The sequence below is a fragment of the Dromiciops gliroides genome, chromosome 3, assembly GCF_019393635.1.
Source record: "Dromiciops gliroides isolate mDroGli1 chromosome 3, mDroGli1.pri, whole genome shotgun sequence".
Lineage (NCBI taxonomy): Eukaryota > Metazoa > Chordata > Mammalia > Microbiotheria > Microbiotheriidae > Dromiciops > Dromiciops gliroides.
Window position 1 is genome coordinate 512,160,295 of NC_057863.1, and position 26,727 is coordinate 512,187,021.

Consider the following 26,727-nt stretch of genomic DNA (forward strand, 5'->3'; position numbering starts at 1 on the left):
ATAGTGGGATAGAGGGAAGCAAAACAGAAAAGGCTTCTCAGGACTCTGCAAATCACACTGCAGGACCAGCAGTCACCTTCTTTGTCCAGGAGTAAGGCCAGCCCTGCTGCAAAGAGATGGGGAAAATTTGTAAGTGAAATAACCAATGATTGTACTTTTCACATTTCTTTCTATGTTTCATTCCAAAATTCCCTGTGGGCTGGGCTTTGGCCTACCACATCCATCAATCCTTCTGTGAAATTACTCAGAACCAATTTGCTGAACTTTAAATTATTTATGTTAATTAAGTCTTCAATGGAAGTTAAGAAATGCAAGGACCAACTAGGGCAGAAATAAAAGGGAAAACAGAATAATATTCAAATACCCACAATACATTGCTGTTTATACAAGGTAGCAATTATTGCTGAAGGACAGGTCCTACTTCTTCCTAAATCTGAGAAACAAGGAATTTGGTTAGAAACCAAAAGTACATACTTCATATGCAGAAGTCTAAAGTGGAAGAGAAACATGTGATCATGGGATCCTAGATTTAAAGTTGGAAGGGACTTCAGAGCTCATCTAATCTAATCCCTTCTATTTTTATAGAAAAGGAAACTGAGTGCTAGAGACTCACCCAAGATTTCATGGCTAGTAAGTGGCAAAGTCGGGACTTTATCCCTAGTCCTCTAACTCCATATGAGTTCTAGCTCCTTTCTGGGCCTCAGGATTTGTTGATGATAATGAAGGATGGATGGAGGAAGGATGGAGGATGGAGGATGTTGGTGTTGTTTTAAAAATCAGAATAACAGTGGCAAAGAACTGGAAATTGAGGAAACACTCATCAATTGGGGAATGACTAAACAAGTTGTGGTATATGATTGTGATGGAATACTATTGTTAAAAGAAATAATGAGCTGGCTGATTTTAGTAAAACATGGTAAGACTTGCATGACATAATGAAAAGTGAAATCCCAGAGAACATTGTACACAGTAACGGCAATATTATCCAAAGAACAACTATGAATAACCAATTTATTCTGAATATTATAAATATTCAAATCAACTACAAAGGACCTATGAAGGAAGATGCTATCCACCTCTAGAGGAAGAACTGACAAATAGAAGTACACATAGCATAATTTTACCTATATTTATAAATCTATGTTAAATGGTGGCCTCTAATGTGGGATGGGGAGGGAGGGATACAGTTTGGAAATTAAAATATAACCAAAGCAATGAATCAAATTAAGTTTTTAAAAATCAGAATAACAGAATTAAAGAAAGTGAAAGTTGAAAGTTTCCTCAGCAGCCTATCCACACCCAAAAGGACTTCCCACTACAACATATCCAACATGTGATTGTCCAGTCTCTGCTTAAAGATTTCTGGGGAGAGAGATCCCATCATCCTTCAAAATATCTCAATCCATTTTGGTCTAGGCTGGTGTGTATGGAATGTTCAGGGAGGGATAGCATCTTTGGTGTGAGGGCTTACTTCAGGTTCTGCTTGGGGCCAAACAGAACAACCTTTTAAAGATTTGAAGATAGCTACTACTTCCCAACCCACCCCCAACACACATACAAGTCTTCTCTTCTCCAGGTAAAAACACCACTAGTTCCTTCAAACAATCCCCATAGAACATGGAGTCCAAGGCTCTTCCTTCACCATCCTGGTTGCCTTCTTCTGGATAATCTCCAGTTTATCATACCTTCTCAAAAGACCCTGAACTAAAAACATGACTCCATATGCAGTCTATGGACTGCAAAGTATGAAGAGTCTATCATGTCCTTATTCCTAGAAGTTCTCTGTTCCTCCCAATGCAGCCCAAGATGACATTAGCTTTTTTTGGTGGCCATGTCCCACCACTGTCTTCCTTTGAGAATAAATAAGCTTATTTTCCAGACAAAATGCTATCTATTCATGCCTCCCTATCCTATTCTTGCAGTCTAATTTCTTTTTGTTTCTCTCCATAAAATTCAAGGCCAGGAGTTGATGGTTCCTTCCAACTCTGACATTTTAAGCCATCCTAATATTCCCCGTGAGGATTATCTGTCAATATCCCATCATTGAACACACAATGACACCATGGCCAGTGCATCAAATTTTATTGTGATTCAAGCGTCTGAGTTTAAATTATATTTTACAATGGCCACATAGTACTTCTGTGGGGAACTCCCATTCTGGTGAAATCACATTTACAGACATAAAATGGACGGTTTTTCCTTGGCCAGAATGTCTCTCTGAGAAGATGTATCTATACTGGATATGCTACTAACATCACCAACATAGAGAAAGTCCATTTGGCACCTCAGGTAGACTGTACCCTTACACTTAAAAGAAAAGAAAAGAAAAGGGCAAGTCTCGGGATCCACAATAGGACAAATTCAACCCAAGGGAACAAGAATTTATTAGGTACCTTCTTTGTCCCAGGCACAAATGACAAAATTGACAAAATTGAAATAGTTCCTGCCCTCAAGAAACTTATGTTCTTCTTAGAGGAGGGGGGTAACATCAATTGATCTACAAATATTTACCGTATGTCAGACACTGTACTAGGTAGTAGGGATACAAAGACAAAATGAAACAATCCTTGCCCTCCGGGACAGAGGATTTCATTTTACCAGAGGAGATAGCATGTTTACAGATAAGTATATGCAAAATATTCACAAAATAAGTACATGGTAATTTCAGGAGAGACACATCAGCATCTAGGAGTAGAGGATCAGAAGAGGATTGGTGGTAGAACAAGAAGCATACCAACTTGCCCTTCAGGACCAGGGTGCCTGGAGGGACAAGAGATGATGTCATCAGTCTTGGAAAAGATGGCCAGGGATGCTTTTGTAGGGGACCAGACTTTTGTGAATTTCAGGGCTTGGAGGAATCACTAAGGGACGAGATTGAAGATAACAGGAAGTTTGTTAATGACAGAATTGGGAATCCAAAAGGCAAAATGGAAGGACAAGCTAGAACTGAATTGGTATAGGTAAGGGGTAGAATAGAAGTAGATGGTAATAAGTGAACAGGAAGTGGCAGCAAGGGAAGGGGTGGTTTTCAATTAGGCAGCTGGGGATTCTGTGTCATTGGGATTTCAAGGGTGAAAGGTGAGATTTTGCTATCCATAAGGAATATAGTATCATTTGACTGGAGCTACCTTGCTCAAGAGTCCTATGAGTGGCAGAGGGTGAGCCATATACAGAGTTAAGTGAACACAAAGAATATACAAAGTAAATACAAAATAATCTTGGGGGAAGGAGAGAGTAGTTAAGAGTGGAAGAGAGTTCAGGAAACATGTCTTGTAGAAGGACATGGCATCTGAGAAGCTAGATCTTCAGTCTCTCCTCTGCTCTTTGGGACCCTCATTTTGGAGAATTCTCCACTGCAACACAAAGGAAGCTGTCACATCAAACTTCAGGTGCAGTGACCCGAGCAATGTCAGTCTCAAGGCTGAAACAGCTCAGGTTGTTCAGCTTCCTTGAATCAGAATGCTCTGCCTTCTGACAAGTGCTATAGAAATCACTTCCTCTTCCTGCTCTTTGAAAATCTATCCTTTGAACTGGTTCAGTTTCATTAATAACAAAGTCTATTCAATCAGACTGCTTTTCCAGCCCCATCCAAGTTATACTTTAAAACTCCACCATAGGGTAAGAAATCAGTCGAATAGTAGCCACAGTTTATGTGCATTAATCCCCCACAACAAACTGATTGCACACAACATAACCCCAATCAACACTTCACTTTTCTTGATGGCACTGTGAGTCTCTCTAGGCTAAATGGTACGTCCTGAACGTGTTTAACCAAGATGCCCCCAAAGATGATCCTTGAGGAGGCTGGTAAGAGCACACACATATTTTAAGTGGCATATGAGACATTGCTAGCCTTGATTGGCACTGCTGTGTGAGCTCATTCAAAAATCTGCTAGAAGTAATAATTTTCCCATAGCACTGGATAAAAATGCTAGATAAAGACCAAGGAGCTATAATCTGGCTAAACAGCTAGGGAGATAATGGAATTTTTCTCTCTGTGGTTTCTCAGAAACTGTATCCCTTTTCTCCTTTGAAAGTGGAGCATTTCTCAACCCCCTTTCCTTCCTATATGGCTGATAAAGACAAATTCTTTTTCCTCCCATTTGAGCCTCATTACTCACACTCATTACTCTTTTCTACAAACTTAAGAGAAAGACACTTGAGCTACTTAGAGACTTCTCCATCTCGGTTGCTATGAGATGCTTCAGGGAACCACCACACAGTTGCAAATTTCTTTGCCTGGGTCTCTTCTGCTCCTCCTCTTTTCATCTGTCCTGATAGAAAAGGCTCCTGGGAGAAGGGAACAGAGCAATCGCTTGTTGATTTGTTCTCCCCTACCTTCTTCCTCCACAATTTAGGTAGGAATTAAGTAAGGAGATCCCTTATCTTCTTTCCCCTCCCCTGGCATCAGATGCAAATAGGCTCCACTTACTCCACCAAAGTTGCTAATGGTTGAATAAAAACCATTAATCCTGTTTTCTGCTTAGACTCATTGAGATGGCTCCATGCAGACATCTGTCCTGCTCAGTCAATCCAGGATTTCCTCCAAGACTACAAGTAGTCAGTCCTCCCACATAGGCATCCATCTCATACATGCAGTTCATGTCCTTTCCAGATGGCCTCAAAGTTTGAACACCAGATCTGGTTTGGTTGGAGAGCCACTGGAAATGTGTGCAGGAGATGGTACGTACAAATAGATATTTACATGAGTTGGGACTTGATACTTAGCTAATGCTCTCCAGGAAGTACCTGCCTAAATTGACCCTTATTCACATCCAGATTTGGGTGTCTGAGGCAAAGGGGCAGCATAGCTTTCTGGATTTCTTCTCAGTCTTCTCACACACCCCTTGGAGCTCCTTCTATTTCATCATTGCCTCGTTCTCCTTTAACTCACTGCCACAATAGGCTCTACAGAGGAGATATCTGTCTTAGCTGACTGGACATTGGAGGCAGTTGGGAGGTTGTGAGGGCCCTGCAGCCTCTTGCAGTTGCCACTTTCTGGCCAAGCCACCCGGTAAGAGGGAACAGTGGGAGGAAGTATATGTTCTCGAGGTCTGGGTGCCTTTTTGCATATGCTCAGCAAAGCCTTCAGCTCAGACCTGAAGTTCTCATTGAGCCAGCAGTAGATGAAGGGATTATAACAGGTGCTGCTCATAGCGAACCAATGGAAGGCAAAGTAAAGGGCATTATTGCTCCGGATGGTCTTGCTGGAAAGGAGGAGCACGTAGCAGTTCAAGGGGAACCAGCAGACGGCAAAGAGCACCACCACCAGCATCAGCATCTTGATGGTCTTCTTCTTTTTGCGCCGGAGGGCATAGTACTGCTCCGTGGTCACGTCGCCGATGGCATTGCGCAGCCAAAGCTTCTTGGCCACGCGGGTATAGGCCACGGAGATGATGAGAAGAGGTGAGATGTAAAGCAAAACGAAGGTTGCCAGGTCCAGGTACTTCCAGAAGAGGTCTGCTGGGTCTGGGAAGTCTGGCAGGCACAGGCTGCGGATGACATCTTCACTATGAGGGAGGGGGGAGGGGAAGGAAGTGAGGAGAAAAGATCATCAGAAAGAAAAAAGTCTCAGCCTGAGGAGCAAACCACTAACGAAACCAGAGGAATCATCCACCCTGTTGAATTTCACTCTTCTGCCAGGAAGATGAGGCAAGGGGAAAAGAAATGATGGCCCCACTGAGTCAATGAAAATGTTGGGGCTGGACCTCCTAGGTTTCCTGGTATTATCAGTAACCCTGCTCTTTATCTGGGGTCTTGAAGGATTTAGAACTAGAAAGAAATTTATTGATCATCTAGTTCTAGTCCAACCTCCTCATTTGATAGGTGAGTAAACTGAGACCCAAAGAGAAGTCGCTTGAAATCCCACAAGAAATAAAGTAATAGAGGTGGAATTTGAACACAGACCCTCTGAAACTAAATTCAGTATTCTTTGTAGAACATCACACTATTGTCCTTTCCTCTATGCCAATATGTTCCTCCAGATCTGTTATCAAATATCATTATACCCTTCATTGGTGTAAACCTAAGAAAAGGTCCCTTTCCCCCTTGGGAACTGCAAAATTAAAAAGTCTGTGTTTATCTTTGGGTAATATTTCCAATTAGTTCTGGTATTTATGGAAATAATTATATTTGATAATGAATTTAAATTGGGGCCTCAGTTTGCTCATCTGTCAAACAAAGGGATTGGGGCTAAAAAAAAAAAAAAGAAATCTTTTAAGGTCTTTTTCAGTTTTGATTTCTATGATTCCACAACTGCAAGCTTGCTCTTTCCAATGGGATGGCCTGTACAGGTGGGGCAGGATGGTGAGAATGTGACATAAAGATATGTGGGTATCTGTGCAATTTTAAGACCTGCCTTTTCACGACCTTGCTAAGCCTGGTTGTCCTGGTTCTAATACTCCAGGATATGTGACCATGTGCCCCCTGGTGACAGAAGCCTATCACTACTACTACCACTACTAGTTTTCCATGTGCTAAATGAAAACTGATAACCCGTACAAGGAAAACTGAGCAGGAGGTAAGGAATAAGGAAGGTAAGAAAGAAAAAGGAGACAGGGAGTAGACATAAAGAAAAATGGAATGGGAAAATGGAAAGGACATACCAGGAAGATGATAAACAAGATGGATAAGCAAAAGCTGAACCACTTGCTGAGGATGCCTTAGGGGGGGAAATAAATATAAAAGCTATAGTGCTTTAAGGCTGGCAAAGTGCTTTACATATGTCACCCCATTTGATCCTTAAGACATAGAATCATAGATTTAGAGGTGGAAGGGTCCTCATTTTAGAAATGTACAAATGAGGAAAATGAGGCATAAAGAAATGAAATGTCTTGTCAAAGGTCACACAGGTAGAAGTAGCAGAATTTGAATTTGAATTCAGGTCCTCTAACTCCAAAGAAATCACTTTTTCCACTGCACCCCACCTTTTCAACTGCACTAAATGGTCCCTGAGGTCTCTTCAAACTCTGAGTTTTGTTTGAGTTGGCTTAGCCATTTTTGGTACAAAGGAAGGGTGGTTGTTGTTGTTGTTTTGGAGGGGGGAAGGAGGGAAGGGCAGAGTATTAGGGGAAATGATGTTAGAGTAAAAACAAAAGGCATCAGTACAACTTTTTAAAAGTTTAAATGAAAGGCAGCTAGGTGGCGCAGTGGATAAAGCACCATCCCTGGATTCAGGAGTTCCTGAGTTCAAATCCGGCCTCAGACACTTGACACTTACTAGCTGTGTGACCTTGGGCAAGTCACTTAACCCCCACTGCCCCGCAAACAAAAAAAAAGAAAGAAAAATTAAAAGTTTAAATGATAATTTTGTGAATTGTTATAAAATAAAACAATGTCCTTTGTAAAATATGTGATGCTGTAATTCTTGTCTAATACACACATGTGTGTATGTACATGTATATATACATGTGTGTACATAGATATTGGAAAGGCATATGTTTTTATATGCATGCATATATGTCCATATATGTGGATGTGGCAGCGAAGTGGCACAATGGATAAAGTACCTGGCCTGGAATCAGGAAGACTCATCTTCCTGAGTTCAAATCTAGCCCCAGACACTTACTAACTATATGACCCTGGGCAAGTCACTTAATCTTTGCCTCAGTTTCCTCATCTGTAAAATGGACTGGAGAAAGAAATGGAAAATTACTCCAGTATCTTTGCCAAGAAAAATCCAAATGGGGTCACTAAGAATCAGACACGACTGAAACAACTGAGCAACCTATATATCATACCTTTCCAATTAAAATGTAAGTTCTTTAGAACCAGGAGAACATTGTACACAGTATCAACAACATTATGTGATGATCAACTGTGATAGACTTGACTCTTCTCAGCAATACAATGGTCCAAGATAATTCCAAAGGACTCATGATGGAAAATGCTCTCCACATTCAGAAAAAGAACTGTGGAATCTAGATGCAGATTGAACCATACTGTTTCTACTTTTGTTTTTGTTTTTTTTCTTTTTTGAGGTTTTTCCCTTTTGTTCTGATTCTTCTTTCACGGCAAGACTAATGCAGAAATATGTTTAATGTGACTGTACAAATATAAGCTATATCAGATTGCTTGCTGTCTTGGGGAGTGGGGAGGGAGGGAGAAAAATTTGGAACTATAAAACTTATAAAACCAAATGTTGAAAACTATCTCTACAAGTAACTAGAAAATAATAAAATACTTTTATGATAAAAAAAATTGTAAACTCCTTGAGAGCAGAGATCATTTCACTTTTATCTTTGTATGCCCAGACTTTAGCACAGACCTCAGCACATGGTAGGGAATTAATAAAGAAATGCTTGTAGACTAATGAGTTAATTATCCTGTGGTGTGGTAGAAAGAGCACTGAACTAAGGAGTTGAGTCTTGGGTCCCAATCCCAGCTGCACCACTACCTTCCTTCATGACCCTGAATAAGTTGCTTCCTTTCTCTGGGACTCATTTCTCCATATATAAAAAAGAGGGGGTTAGTCCGTCTATAGGGGATCTCCAAGGTCTCCTCCAGTTGTTGATTTCTCCACTCTGTATTTCCATAACCCCAGTATTCTATAGCCTTGACCAAGAAGCAAGTTTTCTGTAGACAAGTTAACCGGTGTGGAGGCTCTGTGCTTGAGAGTCACATACTTTGTATCTCTACACGCTCAATCGGGAGTCCCCCACCCCTACCCCCAGTTGACACTAGGAGCTTACCTGTATTTGAAGGTAAACAGTTTTTGGTAGATGGCATGTGGGAGGGAAAAGCAGGTGGCCATGATCCAGATGATGGCAATAGAGATGAGCCCTTTTGTAGGGGAGATTCGGGGCTTCAGAGGATGCATGATAACCTACAAAGGAAGTAAATCAGAATCACGTGTCCACAGAATGACGGGAACAGAATCTCAGACTGGGAGGGTCCTGAAAGGACACAAAATCCAGGCCATTCCTAAAAATCAATCTCCTCCATGTGATTCCCAATAACTGATTATCCAGCCTTCCTGGAAAACCTTCAGTGAGGGGGAGCCTATTTCACCTTGGAATAGCTCCAACTGCTAAGTCTCTTTCCTTGGAAGCCAAATCTGTTCTCTGCTACTTTCACCAGTGGTTCCCAGTCCTGTCCTCTGAGAGCCTTTCCTTAAGTACTTGAAGCCTATGATCCATTCCCCCCTAAACATCCATAGCCCTTTCAACCAATCCTCATATAGCAGCCCTTAAGGCCCAAGGGGTCTCTCAGTGAAGAATTAGTGAGAATGAGGAATTCAGGCCAAGCACATTCTCTTATCCTCCCTCATCCCACTCTGCAGGTGCTACTACTTAGTTAATTCAAAATACATCCTTTCTGGCGCGCAGTGGATAGAGCACCGGCCCTGGAATCAGGAGTACCTGAGTTCAAATCCAGCCTCAGACACTTGACACTTACTAGCTGTGTGACCCTGGGCAAGTCACTTAACCCTCATTGCCCTGCCCCCCCCAAAAAAATGTAGTTCGGGCATCATCTTCTGTCCTTAGCTCTTTCTTGATCACCACCTCCATCCTACCCAGAGACTAGTGACCCCCTAACTACCTTACATTTAATCACCTTGTATTCTCTTCATATTTACTCAGTATTTACTTAGATATGGATTTCTTGTCTCTCCTCATTAGTATATAAACTTCTTAAGAGAAGAGGCTGTCTCATCCTTTGTCTATAGCCTCAGCACCTAGCACATTACCTGGTGTATAGTACACAACTTGTCAATGCTTATTAGTTGGTCGTGAGCCTAATGGATTGCGAGGGAAGTTCCTTTTGTAAATCATAGGAGTACAGGAGTTAGAGCTGAAAAGATTCTTAGAGATTATCTCGTCCACTTCCTTCATGTTACAGATAAGGAAATGAAAGTCTGCAGAGGTTACAGAATTTGGCAGAAATCATCCAGGGTAATAGAATTCAAACTTGATCAATTGTCACCAAGTCCAGGGCTCTTTCCACTGCTGCAAAGATCCCGTTCATCTTCAGTAAGTGCTTCCCTGCATACCAAAGTCAGGGAGAGGAAGACAGAGGGAAATGCAAAGACTTCAGATGCTACTAATGAAGTTAAAAGGAGGCGAAGATCCAGAAGCCAGCAAAGCCCTAAATCCTCACAGGCTCCTCTGAAACACTAAAAATCAGAACACTCCGGGAAGCAAAGACTATTTCTACCAGAAAAGATTTCACTTTCCTTGGAATATTCCTGCTAAGGACAGAAATTTGGAGGAAATAGCAGCAACAACAAACACCAACAATAACACTGAAGGAGCCTTGATTTTCATGGAATAATCTCAAATCACCATTAGAAGGCCAGCTGGACACTGATGAATCCCTAGTTTCTTAGGAAGCAGATGATTTTTAAAAATAAAAAATTCATCAGCTCCCACCCTCCACCCCGCATTGGACAGTCAGTCATAAGCACTAATATTACTGAAGAGATTTTTTTCCCAATGATGCTAAAGGGACAATAAATGGAAAGAGGACTAGATTTAATTTCAGAGGACCTCAGTCCTAATTCCAGTTCTGACATTTATTACCTGAGTGACTTTGGATAAATTATTTCATGTCTCTGGACCTCAATTTCCTCATCTATGAAATAGAAGGGATTGCACTAGATGACCTCTAACCTTATGACCCTAGGACTCTATCAGCACCTAAACTAGAACCCAAGTTTTTCATAATCCCTACTATGGAATCTAATGACTCTTACTGTTTTAAAGGATTCTAGAAAGCATTAATCATTAGTTCCAGTTGCTTGGAAATTCACATAGAACAATAAAAAGATGATTACAATGCATAAGAGCCTTAAATGGTATCCTCCATTTCCTCCTTTTCTCCTTTCTCCCATTCCCCTCTCCACACCCCACATACACAGGGGCATTTGGGACAACTGGCTGAGATGCAGACTGGAATTGTGGCCATTATCATTCATTTATGTTGGTTAGTCTGGAGAAGAAGGATCCAGAAGTGGGAATGTTAAAATATCTTCCCCTTGTGACTCAGGTTCCCTCACTCTTTTTTTTTTTTTTTTTTTAGTGAGGCAATTGGGGTTAAGTGACTTGCCCAGGGTCACATAGCTAGTAAGTGTTAAGTGTCTGAGGCTGGATCTGAACTCAGGTACTCCTGACTCCAGGGCCGGTGCTCTATCCACTGCGCCACCTAGCCGCCCCAAGGTTCCCTCACTCTTGAAGGAAGAGTTTTATGTGAAGGCATGATGGGTGTAAGGGAGGAGAGGTTTGCTGAGGACAGTCAGAAATTGAACCAATCTTTTCTTACAAGCTCAACTAAAAGTACTTTTTTGGTTTGGACAAAAATTCTGAGGATATGTTGCTTTCTTGATGATTCCCATATAGACTTTGTTTTAATGCTAAGAGGCATCTTATGAACCCACTAAGATGTTCCCCTCTCTACCTGCCCACTAGCTCACATTTCATTCTGCCTGCTTCTCTCAGAAAAATAGTTAATTAGTCTCCTGGAACCACTTCTGTCTCCAAATGAGACCACCACATCACAGTTTAACACTCTTGATATGCCGAGACTATGAGAATCTTAAAATCATGACATTTGACCTCCAATCTTTGTGCCTTTGTCCGGGTTAATCCTCCTTACCTGAAATGAACTCCCTGATGACACATCTGCCTCCTAGAACCCCTAGTTTCCTTCAAAGCTCAACTCAAGTATCTATCATCTTACATACAAAGCTTTCCCTGATCAACTCAGCATCTAGTGTCTCCCCAGCCCACCCCTCAAAAAAGAATTCTCTTTCATTTCCTTTGTACTTATACATGTACTTCTTTTCCCCAATAGGACATAAATTCCTTGAGAACAGGGACTGCTTCACCATTTTGGTTTTGTATTTGTGTCTCTAGCATGTAGCACAGTGGCTGACACATAGTAGGTATTTAATAAACATTTGTTGAGGGGGGCAGCTAGGTGGCGCAGTGGATAAAGCACTGGCCCTGGATTCAGGAGGACCTGAGTTCAAATCTAGCCTCAGACACTTGACATTAGCTGTATGACCCTGGGCAAGTCACTTAACCCTCATTGCCCCACAAAAAATAAAAATAAATTCTTGTTGATTGATGACTTATAGGCCGATACAACTATCTTGGTTTTTTGTTTTTGTTTTCCATTTTAAACCTTGTTGTCCCAGTCCTAATTTTACAAATGAGGATGTGGTTAAATGATTTGTCCAAAGTTATATAGCTAGTAAGTGGCAGAGCTTTCATTCAAGCCCAGGTATTCTATATGAACTAGGTCAAACATCCTTCCCCCAAAATAGGAATGGCTCCAAAATGGAAAACTCATGTATTCCAGAAAGAACTAGCATTTTTATAGACAAAGGAAATTCACAGCCAGTCTAGTACCTATCCAAGATAAGGATTTATTTCAGTTAAGAATATCACCTCAATCTAGAATTGTGCACTTATCTAGAACCTTGCACTGCCTCAGGTAGTTCCCTGATCTAGAACTCTAGCACAACATTAATTCTACCACTAATTTAGCTGACACAATGATGTTCCTTGCTCCAATCTAGAGCAAGCTGCTCCCATAGCTCCTACCTTTGAGCCAATCTAGAACCTCCCTATAATTTCTACTTTTCTACTAATTTAGTCTTAGAAGATGTGTGATATAATTGATATAGGTCAGACCTTGGAGCCAAAAAGACCCAAGTTCAAATTTTGTTTCTGATACATACTAGTTATATGACCATGGACAAGTAAATGAACCGTTCAGTGTCTAAGGAACTCTCAAAGATGCCAATTAAGGAAGTGAAGGGAGTTTCCTCATAGGTGTTTCTGAAACCAATGAAATAAAAGCTCCAAAGGGAAAAATTCTAACTCATATAATCCCAGTCTAGCTAAAATCTAGAATCTACATATGATCCAGAACCTCACACATCTTAAATATACTTCCATTTAGAATTCTACCACTTTCTAGAGCCTCACAGCTCTTTAGAACCTTACAGAAATCCAGAACTATGCTCTAAATCTCTTATCTGGTCAGGAGGGTGTGGATATCGTGGGCATGTTTTTTGTCTCTTCCAACCCTGTCTCACCTACCTGCTGATGATAGGCAAAATTATGCAGAATAAAGTTATAAACAAGACCTCTGGATCTTGTGCCTTTTGTGAATAAGCCTTCTCTGACTCAGCCAGGGTGAGTGCCTGGGCTATGAGGTTCTGAGTGTCAAACAATACAGTTCTGAATCAGCAGGGGATTACTGAAGGGCAACCATTGTTCTCCTGCCCTTCCAAGCTCTTCTTCTGCATTAATTTTCCAACAACTCAAAAATTTCATATCAATTCTTCAGTACAAGCATACTAGCAAGTTTGTGCGATTGAAAGCCCCCTCTCAAAATCTTCAAAGTCCTTTAGCAGCAGAGGTAGGAAGGAAAATGGCTTTGAACATCAATGGAGTCTCACCTGGTGTCTGTCCACAGCAATTGCTGTCAGGGTCAGGGCTGAGACGTGGAGGGAGCAATACTGGGCAAATCGACTGATGTGGCACATGCCCTTCCCAAATATCCATGTGCTGTTCACAAAGCGGACCTAGAAAGAAACAAAGACAGGCAGACAGACGGTGTGATGAAAAGTTTGCTAAATTTGGTCAGAAGATCTGACTTCATTTCCTAGCTTTGACATTTATTAACTCTATAACTTTGGGCAACTAAATCTCTCTAAATCTTTGTTTTCTTATTTATAGAAAAAAAATAAGGAATGTCCACTAAGGGCCTTTCCAGTTCTAAATTCCATGAGCCTACAAATACAACTACAAGTTTTATCTCTCAGGAACTCTCCTCACCTTAGGTTTTGGCAAGTTTCCTTTTCTCTTTTAAATTAACTAGGTTCCCCCCCCCCTTCCCATCTCTTCACATCAATTGAAAAGGAAAGAAAAAAAACACCCTTGTAACAAATATGCATAGTCAAGCAAAATAAATTGCTGCATTGTCCATTTCCATTCTCAATGTAGATCTCATTCTCTATCTTGAGTCTATCACCTCTCTGTCAGGAAGCAGGTAACATGTTTCATCATTGGTCCTCTGAAAACATGATCAGAGTTCTCTTAGGTGTTTCAACATTATTTGAATTTACAATGTTTTGTCATTGAATAAATTTTTCTCCTGGTCTGGCTCACTTCACACTATACAAGCTCACAAAGGTTTTTCAAAGATTTTCTGAAACCCTCCCATCCATTTTTTCTTACAGCATAATAGCATTACATTATATTCCTATGCTAAATATGATAAGCCATTTTCTAAGCAATAGGCCCCTTGTTAGTTTCCAGTTCTTTGTCACTAGAAAAAGAGCTGTCATAAATATTTTTTATATATAGATCCTTTTCCTCCTTCTTTGATCTCTTTGGCTAAGTAGTAGTATATCTGGGTCAAAGAGTAAGCACAATTAAATGACTTTTGAGGCATAGTTAGAAATCGTTTTCTAGAAGGCTGGACCACTTCACAGCTCCACCAATGGTGCATTAAGGTGCCTGTTTTTTTGTAGCCCTTCCAACATTTATCATTTTCTTTTTATGTTGTCTTTGCCAATATAAGCAATGTAAGATGGAACATGAGAGTTGTTTTAATTTACATTTCTCTAATTATTAAGTTATTTGGAGTATTTTTTCATATGGCTATTGATAGCTTTGATTTCTTCCTTTTAATTTTATGCTATCAGAATTGCTTATTTTGTCTTCTGTGACTCTTTCTGTGCCTTGTTTGGTCATGAATTCTTCTCTCCATGTATCTCTAATTTACTTATGATATGACCTTTTATGTCTAAATCATGAATCCATTTTGAGTTTATCTTGATGTATAGTATGACAGCATAGTCTATATATAGTTTTTATAAGACTGCTTTCCAGTGTTCCCAGATACTTTTATCAAATGAGTCCTTACCCAAGTAGCTAGAACACTAGGTTACTTGATTTGTTGTGACACTACTCTGTAGTACTGATCAATCACTCTAATATTTAACCAGTACCAAATTATTTTGCAATATAGTTTAGAATATGGTGTAGCTAGGTTCCTTTCCTTCTCACTAACCTTTTGTTTGTCCAGATGAATTTTATAATTATTTTTTTCTAATATCATAAAGTAATCCTCTGGTAGTTTAATCAGTATGGCACTGAATTAATAAATTGAGACATTATTATTGGTTTGACCTATCCATGAACAATTAATATTTTTATAATTATTTAGGTCTGTGTTTACTTCTATAAAGAATGTTTTGTAGTTTTAATCATATAGTTCCTATATGTCTTGCTTACTGGAAGCCTTTTGGTATAATGGGGGAAAACATACTATTATTTTAAAAAAAAACAACCTATAGTTTTGTAGTTTTTTATAAAACCTATAGTTTGAGCACTTTTCCTTACTAATTTTGTGACCTTAGAAAAGTCATTTAATCTCTCTGAGCCTCAGTTTTCTCATCAGAAACATGGGAATAATCATAACTCTACCTACTTCACAAGGTTCAGGTGATGACTGAATGAGATAAATTAGGTATTTATTTTGGAAGACCTAACCCAGAATATTATATATACTAGACAGTTATCACATCTTTGCTAAACAAGTGGACTGTCCTGTGATCTAATCACATTTTTTTATGACTTTATGATTCCTCCTTTATGAAGCAGGATGTACTTTCTCCAAAAGTACCATTTTGATGGTTCAGGGAACCTAAAAGACTTGCCTTAAGTAGCATAAAAAATTTGAGCTTGAGCTGAGAGTAAATTCATTAACTTCTGGCCTCCTTAGTCTGATTCCTAATTGATCATTGCTTCCCAAAGTGTTAAAATGGGGCTTTGAAGAGTTTTCTACAGCTCCTAGCAAGGTTGAGAGGTCCAGAAGGGAGATGTCAAGTGGGATGGAGGACTATGAACATGTGAGCACCACTGGGAATATGCCACAGAGAATGAAACAAAGATTCTCAATAAGAAAGAGAGAGAGGAGCTCAGTGGCCTTGGAGATAATAGGAAGGTGAAGGAATTCACTGACAAAAGGGTATAAGGATAAGGGAAATTTCTTCAACATATTGAAAAAAGTGCCACATGAAATGGCTAGTCAATAATCTGCAGTCCTCTAAGGAATCCTGTCACTTATCATAATATAGCTGAGCAGTTCAATATAATTTAATTCAACTAACATTCATTACATGTATACCACGAATCTGTCAGGTGCTATACACATAGAAAGAGAAGGAATTTACAATATAATTGGGGGAAGGAGGAAAGAAAAGTATATCAGGAACAGTGATCTGAGGAAGAGTAAAATACAGGCAAAGAAGAGGTACAAAGTAATTCCTACCAGAAATCTGTGGAAGGAGATGGGGAAGTTAGTGAAGGATTCATGGAGGAGGCAGCATCTTAATTGGTCCTTGAGCAAAGGGAAGGACATCAGGAAACAGAGAAAGGAGTCCATTCCTGGCATGGAGTAGAGTAGTAAAGGGATAGAGAGGGAGGAAGGAATAGGAAAAATAAGAACAGGGCTGGGCAGTCATCCAGTTTGGTCGGAGCAGAAAATACAGCAAGGGGAGTGGTATGACATAAGGATAAATAGGGGTGTTTGTGCCAAATGTTGAAGAGTTTAAATCCCAGGATAAGGAGTTTATATAAAAAGAATCCAAGGATAGAAAAGTTACCCTGCATCTGTGCCTACCAGGCTGAGGCAAAAAAAAAAAAAAAAGGCACCCATTAGCCATGCTGAGAATAATAAAACTAGTATTTACAAAGCACCTACAATGTTTCAGGCACTACGCTGAGCACTCTACAAATGCTATTTCTTTTGATCCTCAATACAATTCCTAGGAGGCAAATTCTATTATTATCCCCATTTTCCAGTTGAGAAACCTAAAGCAAATAGAAGTTAAGTAATTATAGCTAACATTTATCTAGGTTTTCTGTGTTTCAGGTATCGTGCAAAGCACTTTACAATTATTATCTCATTTGGTCCTCACAACAAGCCTGTGAGGTAGGTGCTATTGTGCTATTCCCATTTTACAGATGAGGAAACTGAGAAAAATAAGGGTTAAGTGACTTGCCCAGGGTCACACAGCTAATAAGTATCTGAGGCCAGATTTGAACTCAGAAAGAGGCTTCCTAACTCCAGGCTGGGCACTCTATCCAGTCAGCTAGATGCCCCAAGTCATGTTCCCAAATCCTAGGAGGTAGCAAAGTCCTGGAGACAACTGCATTAATAAGGGTTTGACTAATCTACCCACCACAGACTGGGAACCAGCCTAAGCCTCATGTTGGTTCCTTGAATCAATGCAGTACCTCTCTACACAACACCACAAAGGGAGCAAAGCTTCAGATTGACTTAGGGACTCAAGATGAAAACTCCCATTCAATTCCCTGAGTTTTTATTTCCTTGTTTATAAAATAAAGATAATCCTTGTACTATCCATCTGTCAATAGATTGTTGCAAACATCAAATAACAGAATGTATATGACAGCGCTTTAAAGTCTAAATTAGTGGACCTTTGAAATGAGGGCTGGGTAGCATGGTAAAAAGAGTATTATTAAGCTTAGAGTAGAATTTCCACTTTTTTTCTTACCAGCTCTGTGACTATAGGCAAGTCCTTTAATGTTTCCGAGTTTTGGGTTTCCCATCTGTAAAATGGGATAATAATACCAGTAATACCTACCTCCTTGGACTGTCATGAGGAATATACTTAGTAAACTATAAATCACAATGAAAACAGTTTTATAATTAGCATTATTAGAAAAAAAGGCTAGGGACTGGAGCCATGATTTCACTGGCATCAAGTAACATCTTGGTGAGATAACTCCCTCTGCCTATGCAGTTTGGCACCTTCTCTACAACTGATAGCTGCGTGGAGAGTCTCCGGAGGCATGTGGCCAGGGTTGCACAGCTATTATATGTCAGAGACAGAACTTAAACCCATGTCTTTTAAGGCTGTCTCTTTCTTCACTATGCTATGATAATAGTCGTAAAGCCCTTTGCAGATCTTAAAGCTCTATATAAATATTAGCTCTTGCTAAAGAACTATGCAAATGTTAAGTATTATTATTCAGCAGTGATTTATAAGACATTCAGGTGGGTGTAAATTATTCTCCCAATAGATCCAAACCACTCTGCTTGTGAGTCATACGAAATGGAATGACAGAAAGACCCTCCTTTCACACCCTCAGTTGTTCCCAAACAGCTGGTCCAAGAGCCCGGTCCTGGGCACCCATTCCAAGTATTTAAGGACAGAATCACATCTGTCTTGTCCATTTTTTGCCTTTTCTCCACCAAGCACAATCCCTATCCTGAAACCTATGGGCAAACAGAGAGGATGAATGATTTTACATATACATACATACATATATATATATGTATATATATATAAAACACTTTTCATTAATCTTTTCCATGACCAAGTATCACCAGCTGTTTTCTATTTCCTTTATAGCCAAAGCAGCGACAGGCTCAAGGGAAAGCTTTCAAATGCCTGTACATTAGGTATAATAATTCAAATTGTACCCCATCATATGTTCAATCAACTGTCATTTCAAAGGCTTCAAATTATTGCTCAATTATCCAACAGTTCAGTCCCTAACAAGATTATATATGAAAGCAAGCCTTTCACCCACATCTGGCTGCAGATGTTTAGATCTAATTCACTCAATGGCCCCTGATACAGAAGCTTTAGCTAAAAGAGGGGATCAAAATGGGAAAAGGAAAGAGGAGAGGAAAGGATAGAGAGGAGATGGAGAGAAAAAAGGAACTAAGGGGAAAGAGGGGAGAGGAAAGGAGAAAAATAGAAAAAAGTGGAAGGGGAGAGAAGGAAGGTAGAAGAGAGGAAGAAAGAAAAAAGTGGAGAAATGAAGGAGAATGGAAAAGGGAAAGGAAGTGGAGAAAGAAGAGGGAGAGAAGGAAAGAAAGAGAAGAGGTACAGAGAGAAGGGTAAAGATGAAGAAAGAGAAAGGGGAAAGGAAAATAAGGAAAAAGAAGAGGAGAGGTGGAGAGAGAGGTGGGAGGAAGAGGAGACAGAGAGACAAAGATAGAGACAGACGGGAAGGAGAGAAAAAGAGAGAGACAGAGACAGAGAGAGAGAGAGACAGAAAGACAGAGAGAGAGACAGGGAGAGAGAAATACCTCAGTTTCCAGGCTCTTACCAAAGTGAAGGGAGTATTAAGCAAGGTTATCATTATGTCAGCTACTGCCAGGTTGACAATGAACAAGCTGGTGGCTGATTGCATTCGCTGGTTCTTGATGACAACATGACAGACCAGGACATTTCCAAAGAGAGAAAAGACAATGATGAAGGAGTATGCCACAATGAGCAGAGCTTTCACCATAGGCTTCTGAGATTCTGCCCCGTATCTCTTTCTGCCCAGAAAGTTCTGCCAATCTGAAAATGAGTAGTTGCCCCAGGGGAAAAAGCTGGACACATTGGGGATCCCAAAGTCTCCGTCCAAACTTCCATTGTTGGTCCATCTCTCAGGCCTCTCAAAGGCTTGCACCAGGCACGGGAGGGAGAACCACAGCAAGGAAGTTATCATTCTGGATGAGCTGTGCCCCACTTTAGACCCCAGAATTCCCTGCCCCTAAAAGAGGGGATTTTTGTGCTATCAGTCCAAGGCAGTTGGGAGGAGTAAGTGATTTGACTTGTCCCAAAAGCAGAAATCTTCCCAACAAGCAGAAAAGCAGGATGCCTGCCTTCCCGGAGCCACACAGCCCGTTTGTTCGCTGTTCAATCAGCACACACGGATTTTTGTTTCAGCACTTTTATATCTGCTCCCACACAGGCTGTTAACGAGGGCCTCTGCCTATTGGATTGTAGAACAGCTCTCTTTGTGACGCGCTCCTTCACGCTGTCAAAGATTACTCCCACCAGATTTGGATTTCTTCCTTTCTCCACTTTCCCCCACGCCTTCCACCTCTTCTACCACCCCAACAAAATCAAAACTGTATCCTACAAGCCGATTTTGTAACACATACACACACACACACACACACACACACATGCACGCAGTGGTATACTGTCAGTTTGTATCTGAGCCCCTGGTCTTTACAAAGCAGGTGGGCAGGTAAGCAAGAGAAGCAGCTGCTCATTGGGTTTAACACAGCATGGATCTTTAAGGAAGACTGCGTCTGCTGGCTCAGCTGTAGTCAAGTTTCCAAATCAGAAATTTAATTTGTGAGACTCAAGTTTCCTTCCCAGTATTAACCCAGAGCCAGCTGTAATATCTAGAACTTTGGTCGTAAAGATAAGTTTATCCACAAGCTAGATAGGTAAATAGGGACTTTGTAGGTTAATTCAACTTTTATGCTACCCATACCAAGTAGAAGCTCTTAACAGCCCATGAGATAGAGAGAGAATCCACTTGTAGTTTTTAGGTCATGGGATTCCTAGTAGGAAAGGTCCTCAGAGATCAGCCTTATCTTAAGCCCTCATTTTACAGAAAAGGAAACTGAAGGCCAGGGAGTTTAAAAGATCTGTACAATGCTATATACAGCTGTTGGCCATCTGTCCAGGACTAAAAGTCAGCTCTCTGTCTAATCCAGGCAACTTTTCACAATAATTCATATGTTGCTAATGAAACATTCTCCAAAATGTGTCTACCTTCAGGACCAAAGAGACTTGACTGAGTATCAAGCTAGTCTTAAGGTGGAGTGAGCTCCCTGCCACTGTAAATATTCAGTCAGACTCAGAGTGGCCATAGGGTAGGAGTGCTGTGGAAGAAATGCATACAGAAGAGAAGCTGGCCCAGATTTCCAATGAGGAACGACGGTATTTGTAAACAGCTCATCCTGGTAGGTCTTGCTTTCAGCTGCTTATTGACATCATCCCCCTCTCTGGTTGTCTTTCGATTTATAGTATCATCTCTCATTTTTCTTACTCCCTTCTATGTCTCACAAAGCAGAAGCTGGATGAGAAGATCTTCTGCATTCAACCCCACTAAAAGAAAGTGCAGATTGGAAAGATACCAAAATTGAAAAGGGGCAGGATGGGAGATGACTGCTTTGTATCATCCTGAGGAGAGATACTGTCCACCCTTAGAAAGTGTCCCGATGCAATAGAAAATGCTGAATTTTGGGGCAGCTAGATGGCGCAGTGGTTAAAGCACCGGCCCTGGAGTCAGGAATACCTGAGTTCAAATCCTGCCTCAGACACTTGACACTTACTAGCTGTGTGACTGTGGGCAAGTCACTTAAACCCCATTGCCTAAAAAAAAAAAGAAAGAAAAAAAAAAAAGAAAATGCTGAATTTGAAGCTTCAGGGCCAAGGTTCAAAGCCTAGATCTGCCATTTAATACCTATGTGACCTCACCTCTAGGGCTTCAGTTTTCTCACCTGAGGTTGGATTAGCTAACCCTTCAGGGTCCTTTTCCTTTCTAAATCTGTGATCCTATATTACATCTGTTTATCACTTTAAAGTACTGTCCACACTAAGACTCCAAGTGGTCTTAGTATAATTATCCCCATTTTATAGATGAAGAAACTGAGGGTTAGAAAGGTTAAGGAGGGGGCAGCTAGGTAGCACAGTAAAGCACCTGCCCTGGATTCAGGAGGACCTGAGCTCAAGTCCAGCTTCAGACACTTGACACTTACTAGCTGTGTGACCCTGGGCAAGTCACTTAACCCTCATTGCCCTGCAAAAAAGAAAAAAGAAAAAGAAAAAAAAGAGAGAAAAAGTAAGTCTAAAAAGTGGGGAGGGGAAGGAGGAAAGGACCATCCACAGCAGTGGTTTAGTAAGTTTTTGGTTGAATGAAACTTTAAGTCAAAGAGGAACTCTAGGGCAGCTAGGTGGCACAGTGGATAGAGCACCAGCCCTGGAGTCAGGAGTACCTGAGTTCAAATCTGGCCTCAGACACTTAACACTTACTAGCTGAGTGACCCTGGGCAAGTCACTTAACCCCAATTGCCTCACTAAAAAAAAAAAAAAAAAAGAGGAACTCTTCAATTCAGTTCAACATTAGTCAAGGGATCACTAGTGGTTCTGGCTTTTCCATGAGTCTACTCACTTCCAGTAATAATAAAAACAAGAACTGATACTGGTATAGTGCTTTAAGGTTTGAAAAGATCATTTGCCCCTCATAACAGGGATGACAGTGCTTGTTCCCATTTTACAGATGAAAACACCTGAGGCCCAGGGAAATAAAGTGACCCAAGAAGTAAGTCTCAGGGGTAAAGTTCAAATCCAGACCAAGTCCAGCACAAGGCTGCCATTCCAATAAGGATAAATGAAAGCCAGCTATATTCTAATTCCACCTTTGTTACTACTAACTGGATATGGATAATGTGTCCAGTACATAACAGAATACTTGTTTCCAAGGACAGGCCACCGAGAGTTACTGGAGCACACTCAAATGTTTCCTGGATCTGGAGTCCTCAGAGTCCTAGGTTCAAGTTTTGCCTCTGATGTTTATTATCTATGTGACATTAGTCAGATCCTAACCTCCCTGGGCCTCTGCTTCATCCTCTAAAATAAGGGGCCTGGACTTAGCCAGTGCTTAGCACATAGAAGGCACTTAATAAACACTTGTTGATTTGATGTGACTTGGAATAGGTGATTTCTGATGACCCTTCCAGTACTAGATGTGGCCCTAGAAAAAAAGCTGTCCTGGGGCAGCTAGGTGGCAAAGTGGATAGAACACTAGGCCTAGACTCAGGAAGATCTGAGTTCAAATCTTGCCTCAGACACTTACAAGCTGTTTGATGCTGAGTAGGTCACTTAACCCTGTTTGTCTCAGTTTCTTCATCTGTAAAATGAGCTGGAGAAGAAAATGGCAAACCACTCTAGTATCTTGGCCAAGAAAACCCCAAATAGGGTCCCGAAGAGTCAGACACAACTGAAATGATTAAACAACAAAACAATAAAGCCTGTCCTAGATCTGTGTGCTGATATACCAGCTCAAGGGACTGGCAATCCAGTTACATGTCACAGTCTGAAAAAGGGGCATTCCTCATTCATTTGGCTTTTTCTGCATTGCTTAGTAAGCCAGACTCTTTTGAGGAATCCTGGATTTCATTGAGGATGACTTGCAACACTCTGGGGTTTGATGCAGTCAACCCAATATCATCTGCAAATTCATCCCCTGTAAGGAATCCCTCTTCCACTTGAACCCTGAATAGGATTCCCTCCAAAATAATGGTAAACATTTTTAGCAAGCACACATCCTCCCTGGTTTATGCCTTGCTTAACAATATGAGGGGGGGTCACTGAACTAAATTATCTCTGTAGCTTCATTTATCAAGGAATATTGCATGAGCCTAACATATTCATGAGAGACTCCTTATTGAGGAAAGCACTTAGGACTGTGTTTTGTTCTACTCTGTCATAAACTTTTTTTCTAATCAAAAAACAATAAGCACAGAAGGATGCTTCACTCTGTACAGTTCAGTCAATTGTGTGACTATAACGATGTGGTCTGCTGTAGAAAGTCACTTGTGAAAACCTGTGGGTTGTCATCTTATGCTTTCACCAGAAATCCCCTCAATGTGTATCTAGACCATCTGCATAAACATTTTATTAAAAAGCAGGCTTATGGAGCAGCTAGGTGGCGCAGTGGATAGAGCACCGGCCCTGGAGTCAGGAGTACCTGAGTTGAAATCTGGCCTCAGACACTTAACACTTACTAGCTGTGTGACCCTGGACAAGTCACTTAACCCCAATTGCCTCACTAAAAAAAAAAAAAAAGTAGGCCTATGGGTAGGTAGTCATTTGTGTCCTTTTGATTGCCTTTTTTCAGGGTAATAATATCGTCTGTGATTGTTTTCACCAATCTTTCAGTATCTTCCCTTTCCTAAGATATCTTGCAAAATAATCCTGTGGTGCTTTCAAGATTATGTTATCTTCGAAAGGAATTGTCTGTCCTTGGTCTAAATCCACCTGCACTTCCCTGTTTTTTTCCTTCAAATGATTTCTAGTGTCTAACAATTACAACTATTTAATCCCTCATTTATTCAACAAGCATTTCTTCTTTTAAAATAATGTTTATAGGGACAGTTAGGTGGCGCAGTGGATAAAGCACCGGCCCTGGATTCAGGAAGACCTGAGTTCAAATTCAGCCTCAGACATTTGTCACTTACTAGCTGTGTGACCCTGAGCAAGTCACTTAACCCCCATTGCCCTGCAAATAAATAAATAAATAAATAAATAAATAAATAAATTTTTTAAAATAAAATAATGTTTATATTTGGAACTTAGTAAAGAACACAAAATAAGATGAACATTTCTACATAAATAGATCGGGGGAAAGGAACTAGTGCATAAAATTGCAAATCCCTATCTTGTACAGCATAATTCTCTTTTTAAGTATACTGTAAATTCCAGGTGTAACTCCCAAGTTTTCCTGCTTGTCTGTATTTCTTTCTAACCTTCCATTTGTTCCTTTCTGTGCCTTTAAAAATTTTTCAATAACCATCTTCTTTCTTTTAGATTTTTTTTCTTTGGGGGGGTAGGAAAGGGATAGGGTACAACATTATTGCCACTTCCCTCCCTCTCCTACCCTCTAAACATGTAGACCAGCCCTTCTTCCAAATGTGGCGCCACTGCCGCCCCCACCCCATGGAACAACCAAACCCTGAGATTTTTACTATTCTTAGTTATCTAACTTCAGAAAACCTCTGCTAACTCAGCAGGGAAAGGAAGGAAAATTTTGGAGAAGGGGAGATAAGCCCCTAGGGTTTGAATAATGTAGTCTGCTCTTATCTGAGAGGAGCATCCTCTACTGGTTAACTGTTAACTCAAAAGGAAAAGGAAGGAATGGTGGAGATGGGGGAGAAGAAGCCCCTGGGACTTGAATAATGTATCCTGCCTACTGAGGAGAACACATTATTCCTCTCACAAAACAAGGGACAGTAGATTGTTCCAGCTTGCTTGTGCCTTTCAATATTTGGTGGGGAGGAATGAGTGAGGGATGGAAGAAGAATGAAAGAACTTCAATTCAGCAAATATTTATTAAGCACCTAATGGGAGAAAAGTTTGGTAAAAAAAAAAAATGTGGTCTCTGCCCTAATGGAGCTTATAGACTAATAGTACTAGTCTAGGCTCCCTTGAAGCCTGCATTACCTCCACTTCCACATCCATCGCTAACAAGCCGTCATCCAACCTGTTCTCAAAGACCTCCAGTGAGAGGGAATCCACAGTCTTGGCAATTTTAATTGTTGGGAAATTTCTGCTTATGTAGGAGTTGAAACCTTCCTACTTGTAACCTCTACCCAATGTTCCTAGTTGTGTCCTTCTGGACCAAACAGGAAAAATATTAAAATCACTTTTCCACATGAAATCTCTTCAAATATTTAAAGAGAGTTTTCACATCTCCCCACCTTCTCTGGGCTGAATATCCCCATCTCCATCAACCAACCCAACAATGACATGGTTTCCCAAGCGCTCACTCTCCTGGTTGCTATTGTTTATACACATTCTAGCTTGTCTATATCCTTTCTAAAATGTGAATAAACAATTTATTTTTGTGCCTTCAGTGTTGCCAAGGATCCTGTGGCTATTCAATAATTTCTAAATAAGAATGATAGTGACAGATGTGAGAAACATTATCTGGGAATCAAATATGAGTGTTTCATTACTTATAAGAAGCCTGATAAAAAAAATGAAGAACTCTAAATCATTTGATGACAAAAACTTAGCTGTAAAATTACCAAATAATAACGAAATGAGGAACTGTAAGTGGTGCAGTGGATGGAGTGCCCGGCCTAGAGTCAGGAAGACATTTTCTTGAGTTCAAATCTGGTCTCAGACACTTACTACATGTGTGACCCTTAGCAAATCATTTAACCCTGTTTGCCTCAGTTCCACATATGTAGAATGAGGTGGAGAAGGAAATGGCAAACCACTCCAGTACCTTTGCCAAGAAAATGTCAAATGGGATTATAAAGAGCTGAACTCTACTGAAATGACTGAACAATGTCAGCTAGGTGATGAAGTAGCTAGAGTACTGGGCCTTTAAATCAGAAAGACTTGAGTTCAAATTTGGCCTGACACTTTTCTACCTATGTGACTCTGGGCAGGATATTGCACTTCTCTTTGCTGTAATTTTAATTCCCTTCCCTTTCCCTTCCCTTCCCTTCCCTTTTGTACTCTTCTTCCCCTCCTCCCTCATAATCAGGAATTTTATTTCACTGTAGTTTTCAATTTCATTTCATCCATATTTTTGATACAACTCCAATCTTATACTTTTGACATACAAATATTTTCCTTTACATTTGAGAAGCAGCCTGGCTTGGCAGGCAGAGTCAGACTCAGAGTCAGGAAGACACGTACTGCCCATGTGAGCCTCTGCACATCACTTGACTTAGAGCTCAAAATGACTTTCTCAAATTATAAATTGCAGAGAAAGTGCAGACCTACATTGGTCCAGAGGTTCCCTAGTTGTTCCCTAGACCACTGAAATCACAAGTCTAAACCCTATTATTATTTGTGACCTCAAAAACTATTGCTTTAAAGGTCTTAGAGAAGCCATTTAGCACAACCCCTTTATTCCAGAAATGAGAAAACAGAGACCCTGAGAGGGGGGAAATGACTTTCTCAAGGTCACACAAACAGTGTGCAGAGGAGATCCTTTGTCCTGAATCCACTGATTAGAACTTTAGCATAGAACTTTCATCATCAGTTAACTTCTTAGACTATCTGAAGGGCAAGAAGCCTTAGAAATCACCTTGTCCAGTCCTCTTAATTTACACATTAGGATAGATTTGCTCCAAAGTCATATATCCAGGAAGTAATAGACCTGAGATGAAAACTTGGGTTTCCTTATTTCTTGGTCAACATGT

At 40.5% G+C, this 26,727-nt stretch overlaps 1 protein-coding gene across 1 annotated transcript; it reads right to left on the reverse strand.

Annotated features, from left to right (window-relative positions):
- Positions 1 to 2,065: 2,065 nt before the first annotated feature.
- On the reverse strand, positions 2,066 to 19,688 carry GPR83 (G protein-coupled receptor 83). The gene is made up of 4 exons (XM_043991165.1): positions 19,107 to 19,688; positions 13,409 to 13,534; positions 8,691 to 8,824; positions 2,066 to 5,510 (listed from the first exon to the last, which is right to left on the reverse strand). Exons 1-4 carry the CDS (start codon positions 19,491 to 19,493, stop codon positions 4,886 to 4,888), a joined length of 1,272 nt encoding a protein of 423 aa, XP_043847100.1. The 5' UTR covers positions 19,494 to 19,688; the 3' UTR covers positions 2,066 to 4,885.
- Positions 19,689 to 26,727: the final 7,039 nt, after the last annotated feature.

Bases quoted from the DNA above. Each gene is read 5' to 3' on its own strand.
- GPR83 (XM_043991165.1), bottom strand. From the start codon at position 19,493: ATGATAACTTCCTTGCTGTGGTTCTCCCTCCCGTGCCTGGTGCAAGCC. The intron at 8,825-13,408 runs GTGAGACTCCAT...CTTCCTTTGTAG, and splicing joins TTGCTGTGGACAGACACCAG to GTTATCATGCATCCTCTGAA. The intron at 5,511-8,690 runs GTAAGCTCCTAG...CCTCCCTCATAG, and splicing joins CTGTTTACCTTCAAATACAG to TGAAGATGTCATCCGCAGCC.